This window comes from Onychomys torridus, chromosome 22 (genome assembly GCF_903995425.1).
Source record: "Onychomys torridus chromosome 22, mOncTor1.1, whole genome shotgun sequence".
NCBI lineage: Eukaryota > Metazoa > Chordata > Mammalia > Rodentia > Cricetidae > Onychomys > Onychomys torridus.
This window is the reverse complement of record NC_050464.1, coordinates 31,183,671-31,190,759: the sequence shown is the minus strand read 5'-3', so window position 1 is coordinate 31,190,759 and position 7,089 is coordinate 31,183,671. Positions and strand designations below refer to the sequence as shown.

The following is a 7,089-nucleotide window of genomic DNA, read 5'->3' as shown; positions in this document are numbered from 1 at the left end:
GTGAGGTGCGGCTGAGGGTGAGGGTGGGGGTGGTGAGGGTTTTGAGTCAGGATTTCTCTGTGAAACAATCCTAGCCATCTTGGAACTCAATTTAATGCACCCAAAGCTCCCCTTTTTTTAAGTTTTTTTTTTTTTAACCTATTTCTATTTTATATGCATTGGTGTTTTGCTATGGAACTAGAGTCACAGACAGCTGTGAGCTGCCATGTGGGTGCTGGGAATTGAACTCGGGTCCTCTGGAAGAGCAGTCAGTGCTCTTAACCACTGAGCCATCTCTCCAGCCCCATAGCTCCCTTTTTTGTTTTGTTTTTTTGAGACAGAGTTTCTCTGTGTAGTCCTGGCTGTTCTGGAACTCACTCTGTAGTCCAGGCTGGCCTCAAACTCATAGAGATCCATCTGCCTCTGCCTCCCGAGTGCTGGGATTAAAGGTGTGCGGCTGGGCTAGTTCATTCTCTTAAATATAAACCTCAAATTCATCAGCACACAAGGCTGACGCCAGTGCTCTGCCACTGAGCCACATGCCCCTAGCCTGGAAAGGCGTTTATCACCAGGCTCAGCAACAGTGCCATGATCCAAGCTCATACACAGTTGTAATAAATGTTTAAGGCCGTGGTGAGGGCTGAGGAGCACCCCATTTTGTCCTCACAACAACCATACAACGTGGGCGGGATTATTATCCCATTTTGCAGCTGTGGCCACTGAGGCCCAGACTTGACCCTGCACGTATATCCCAGCTTTGTTCCATGCTGCACTTTTCACTTATGTCTCCACCTTCCAACTCATGAGCATCCTATGGGCAAGAGATCTAGAGTGTTGTTAGCTGGTCCTGGAGGGCTTAGGAAGCATCTGGTTGATGAGTGACGACACATCCCATTAAGAGAGGAATGGCTAGGAGTTAAATCTGGGGTGGTTATCGCACATCCCTTTGTGATCGCTTTTTCCTTTTGTGACGGGTTTTCCTATAACCCAGGCTGACTTCAAACTTACTCTGGGGCTGATAATCACCTTGACTTTCGGAGCCTCCTGCCTCCACCTCCTGAATGCTGCGATTGCAAAAGCTCACACCACCACACCTGGGTTATACATTGCCGGGACTCAGACCCCGGGCCCCATGCATGGCCAGCAAGAACTCTACCAACTGAGCTCACTCCCAGTCTCAGACTCTTTTAGCTGTTTTTGAGGCAGGCTGTAGGCAGAATTTTCTATCCCTCCTTGAACTCACAGAGATCCTCCTGCCTCTACTTCCCAAGTGCTGGGATTAAAGGTGCCAGTATCATACCTGGTTTACACATTCATTACTGTTACTGGCGCATAGAACTGGTGAGGATGATGCTGGGCGTTGGTGGCACACTTAGGAGGCAGAGCCAGGAGGATCTCTGTGAGTTCGAGGCCAGCCTGGTCTACAGAGAGAGATCCAGGACAGGCACCAAAGCTACACAGAGAAACCCTGTTTTGAAAAACAAAACAAACAAACAAAAAAATAGGTTTGGGGATTTAGCTCAGTGGTAGAGCACTTGCCTAGCAAGCCCAAGGCCCTGGGTTCGATCCTCAGCATAAATAAATAAATAAAGAAATAAACAAATTAGTAAGAATGAGGAGCGGCCCTAGATAGAGGCATGAAGGCATACATACACCCTTGGTGTCGGAGTTACCTTTCTAGACCTTAACGTTCTCCAAGTCAGCAAGGAAATAATTAAATGTGAAAACTAGTTTCATTGTCAAAGGTGTAGATTTCAGTTCCTGAAATCTGAAATTAACATGTGGGTAAAATGTGGCTCGTGGAAAGCCACACCCACAGATTCATTCTGGGGAAGCCGAAGTCACCTAAAGTCTTCATCACCTACCCAACAAGTTCTCTACCCTCGGGTCCTTCCCAGGACAGGAGGCAAGAGGGCTCCAGGAAGATGGACCCTACCTCACTCAACCAGTGTTGGTTAGGCAAGAAAGTGAGGACGTGACCCCATCCAGATGGGACCCAAGAAGCTTGAAGAGTGACATCCCCTGGGGTTGCCCAGGCCCTGCAGGTGCCCTTGGAAGCAAGCCCAGTGTCTGCAGGGGCAACCTCGAGGCCACGCTGGCAGCTCCTTGGGGCAAGTGGCCCTAGTAACTACCATAGAGATATCCAGAAGCACACAACAGACAAAACCCAGAGCTGCTGCTTCCAAGTTCTGGTGTCCCTGGCAGCAAGGTCTGCAATAAAGCCACACAGCTAATGCCCTGCAGTTTCTAGAGCCCCCCCCCCCCCCCTGTACTGCCCTAGGGCAGAGAGCTTGTGTTCTCAAAAAAAAAAAAAACAAAAACTTAAAAGCAGCTGAGTGTACTGGCTGAGAAAGATAAGACAAGCGTAGTGTTCAGCTAGACAGAGTTTAGGGATAAAAGTGGCAGGTAGCCAGCCTGTTGTCTCCCACACAAGCTCATAAAAGCAAAGAACCAACCAAGGCCACAAGCCTTAACAGTGCTCTTGCTGGGTGCACAATAAGGTGCTCAGTTGTTAATCGGTCAATGGCACGCAGTTCTGTAACGAACGTGGCACCATTCTTGTGGTCTCAAAAACAAAACAAAACAAAACAACAACAACAAAACCGTGGCAGCCACCGGGAGAATTCACCCACTCCGCAACCCACACTCCGAACCGAATCAAGCCTGGGCACTTGCTAGGACCTGAGACTTTGTGCCCTGCTCCCAAGAGTAACGAAGCTATGGATCAGGTGGTGCCTTCTCTGTGGTCATTTCGAATCTCTTTGATGTTCCGATCCTGCAAGTTCAAGGCCAGCCTGGGCCATTTAGTAAGACCCTGTCTCAGAGAAAAGGTAGAAGGGGGGCTGAATGGCCGAGGGTGTAGCTAGGTGGTAGGCTTGTCTGGCTTGTGCAAGTCCAAAGAGGAGTAGGAGTGGCCGAAGCAAGCAGTTGGCGAATTCCAGGCCAGCCTGGGCTACAAAATGAGGTCCTGTCTCAAAACAACACTAAGACCGCCCTGACTTCCTTCCCACTGCAGAGAAGAGGGCAGTCAAGTCCTACTTGTTGCACGAACAAACGGAATACTTTACAACCAGTTTCTTTTTATGTGATGCCAGACTTTACCAAAACTCAAAAAGCTAAGGCAACAAACACTCCAAAGTCCTGGTTGGGTAAGAGCGGCCACAGGAGGGTCCTGACCCAGCTTTTCCTTCTGAACCCTGGCCCAGGTCTGCGGGAGTCGGCTAGGGAAGAATGGGAGGTATCGCAGAGAGGGGCTGGGACGCCTGGGCCTTCTAGAGGGGAACCCAGGACCACGTGGGCCGGGAGCCGGTTCCGCAACACCCACCGCGGCTGCACCGATGGGGGGTGGGGGATAGAGGCCCACGACTGTCCCGGGCCGGGGGTGGGGATACGCGGTGCGGCCATATAGACAGGGGAAGGCACGCGCAAAGACCGCCGGGCGGGGAAACTGAGGGCGCGTTGGCCCGCTCCGTCCCGCCCAGGGGCCTGCAGAGAAGATCGCGTCTCACCTGGTTGCAGAAGACCTCAGGCTGCTGGTTGGGGGACGGCACGGCGCTGGTGGCGGCGGCGGACAGCAGGCGGCTCAGGCGCGGCCCGCGGCGGGCGATGGTGAGTGCGGCGCGCAGCATGCTGAACCGAGCTGAACTGAGCGGAGCTGGACGGAGCCGAACCGTGCAGAGCCGAGCCCAGAGGAGCCTGGACCAGCGCCGGCGAGTGCAAAGCTGTAGACCCACTTCCTCGCCTCCGCCCCCCGCGGCCGCCAATGGGCGGAGGCGACACGAGGGCGGGGCCGGAGAGCCCCAGCCCCCAGTGGCCTGCGGGGCGCGACCCTGGCTGGACAAGCCGAATCAGAGATGGAGCGGTGCAGAAAACACAGGCGCTGCCTGAGAAAGCCCAGCCAGCTCCTAAAGCCGAACCTGGCTCCCATCTGTGCAGACGCGGCAGGGAAGAGAGGATTTCAGGAACGGGATTATCCCGACATCCTGGGACTGGGCACTAGGGGTGCAGGAGGGCATTGGCTAGAAAGGGACGCGGACGCCTAGCCACCCGTGTGCCTTTCAACCAGATGAAGGTTGCAGTAGGGCTAAGGACATGGAGAGGAGCCTGGCAGGGGCTCTGGGCTGTGCCAAGAGAAGTGTTTTGAAACTGGAACCCCGAAAATGGGCGGAGCCCTTGGAAGCCGAGGCCCGGACCGTTTCTGGAGCACCAGGCCGGAGAGCTTCGCCCTACTCTGATGACTCACAGTATATGGTCACCGGCTCTGTAAGAGAGAAACCCCAGTGACTAGACAAGGGTCCTGGGCGCGTTTCCCTGTGTGCTTCTGATTTTAGCACTGGACAGCTCATGTTGTCCCGGGACTCAGTATGGTTAGCACAAAACAGGAGGGAAAAGCATTTAAGGACCGTACAGGCAGGGTCACATGACCAACCTTCGTTGCAAAGGAATCTGGGAAACTGAGAGCACAGTTAGGAATTTTAATGCAGCCACTTAGCAGAAATTGAGATTCTTCGGGGGGGGGGGTGGGGTGCACCTACAGAAAGCAAAAGATATGCTCAGTTTTCATGTCTCCACTGCAAACTGCGCAGCTCTGTCTGTATTAGCCAGTCAGGTCAGAATGTGAGGCTGGTTCTGACCTCTCGGGGAGACAACAGAACCCCCTTTTTTTTTAAAGAATAAAAACCCATCAGGAAGCTGAGTCCAGGCCTTTAATCCCAGCCCTCTGAGGCAGAAGCAAGCAGATCTCTGAGAGTTCGAGGCCAGCCTGGTGGTTTACATCCCAATTCCAGCCAGCCATAATTACAGAGTGAGCCCCTTAAAAAACAGATCTGCAGGACCCTTCTGGATGTGGTTGCTTGCTCAGCATGGCGGGGCAACCTGCTTCTGCAGACATTTTGCCTTGCAAAAATGTTTTGGATTGTGTCGGAGATCTTGAATCTCCAGACCCAATTCCTACATGACGGAATTCACTGTTTTAAAAATGGCTACTCTGGCCCTGAGGTGGTGGCTCAGGCCTTTAGGGAGGCTGTGGCAGGTGAATCTCTGTGAGATCGCTGCCAGCCTGGCCTGCAGATTCAGCTCCAGGACAGCCAAGGCTACACAGAGAATCCCCTGTCTGGGGATTGAGGTGGGGGGTTAGGGGAGCTACTTTGTGTTCCATTGGCCACGTGTACATTTCCATTAAAAGAATTTTCTAAGGCCAGGCGGTGGTGGCACAGGCCTTTAATCCCAGCTCTCTGGAGTCAGAGGTAAGTGGACCTCTGTGACCAGGCCAGCCTGGTCTACAGAGTGAGTTCCAGGACAGCCACGGCTATTACATAGAGAAACCCTGTCTTGGAGGGGGGGGGGGGGGATTTTCAGTGGGTGATAGTTAGGTGGCTTCCAATCTTGGGAGACTACATACAATGCCACAATTTGTATCTTTGACTTACTGAGAAATTCACAGAGGTAGAGCCACTAAGACACAGGATATTTCCTAATTAAATGTGGATATTGCCATGTATAAGCTCCTTGACTTATAATGGGGTGTGGCCTATAACCCCCTCTTAAATTCAAAGTATCACAAATCAAGAATACACTGAAAGTCTACTTTCGGGGTCAGGGATTTAGCTCAGTGGTAGAGTGCTTGCCTAGCAGGTGCAAGGCCCTGGGTTTGGTCCTCAGCTCTGAAAAAAAAAAAAGTCTACTTTTTTGTGGTGCATAAGACAAGGTCAATGTGGGCTACATAAAGAATTCCAGACTATCCTTGGCTACATGAGATGCTATCTTAAACAAACAGTTGAAAACACCCAGTCTGCCACACACTACAGCTTAGCTATTAGACTGTGCTCTGCAGTGTCTATGTATAGACTTAGGGCTGACTGGGAGCCCAGCTGGCTGAGCATCTTGAGGGAGGATCCTATAGTTAGCCAGGGAAAAGATACATGTTCAAAAAGTCTATAGCCTGGCCAGCAATGGTGACACACACCTTTAATCCCAGCACTCAGGAGGCAGAGGCAGGCCAGCCTGGTCTACAGAGGGAATTCCAAGACAGCCAGGGCTATACAGAGAAACCTTGTCTCTAGAAAGAAAGAAAAAAAAAAAAAAAAGGCTATAACCTAGGCTGGTGGCCCAAGTACCACCATACTCTTAGATATAGGCTCCACCACACCCTTACACCTCCACTACTGTTTATTATCAGATACTGCTAGTATCCGTTCTGATAGCAGCCTCTATTGCTTTAACATAGATTCTTTTTTTTTTTTTTGGTTTTTCAAGACAGGATTTCTCTGTAGCCTTTGGAGGCTGTCCTGGAACTTGCTTTGTAGACCAGGCTGGCCTCGAACTCACAGAGATCCACCTGCCTCTGCCTCCCAAGTACTGGGATTACAGGCGTGTGCCACCACCGCCCGGCTTTAATATAGATTTCTAAGGAGCAAGATTGAATGCCTTTGTGTGCAGCCCTGCGTTTTCTCTGCTAAGTTTTAACTATTTCTGTCCAGGTTCATTGGTTGATGACTGTCCTCTTGGAAGTTAAATTGTAGAAGCTGTGGTACTTTGAATGTAATTGGCCCCCATAATCCCATAATCTCATAGGAGTGGCACTCTTAGGAGGCGTGGCTTTGTTGGAGTGGGTGTGGCCTTGTTGAAGGAAATGGTGGGGGAGGGTGCTTTGAGGTTTCATATACTCAGGATACTGCCCGGCACTCTCAGCTCCAGCACCACCTCTGCCTGCATACTGCCCTGCTCCCTGCTGCCATGGTGATAACTGGACCTCTGAAACTGCAAGCAAGCCACCATAATTAAATGTTTTCTTGATAAGAGTTGCCATAGTCATGGTGTCTCATCATAGCAATAGAAACCCAAACTGTAACAGAAGTCCTGTGTGTTTCTGTTTTGAGACAAGGTCTCACTGATGTAGATCAGGCTGGCCTCAAACTCACAGAGATCCGAGTGCGCCACTATACCCAGTGCCGTGTGTGTGTGTGTGTGTGTGTGTGTGTGTGTGTGTGTGTGCGCGCGCGTGCACATCAGTAAGATGTCCTTTCTGTCACGTATCATTTCTGACTGGCAAATGTCCTTAAGTAGACCACCTGTTTATCTGTTTACATACATATCAGTGCGACACCATTT

At 51.2% G+C, this 7,089-nt stretch overlaps 1 protein-coding gene across 1 annotated transcript in view; it reads right to left on the bottom strand.

The window, feature by feature from the left end:
• The window catches only part of Aldh2 (aldehyde dehydrogenase 2 family member), a 27,270-nt gene extending 23,204 nt beyond the window's left edge, over positions 1-4,066 (bottom strand). The window contains exon 1 of the mRNA XM_036172470.1: positions 3,489-4,066. Coding sequence (XP_036028363.1) covers positions 3,489-3,608 — 120 coding nt within the window. The 5' untranslated portion in view covers positions 3,609-4,066. The remainder of the gene's footprint in view (positions 1-3,488) is intronic.
• Positions 4,067-7,089: the final 3,023 nt, after the last annotated feature.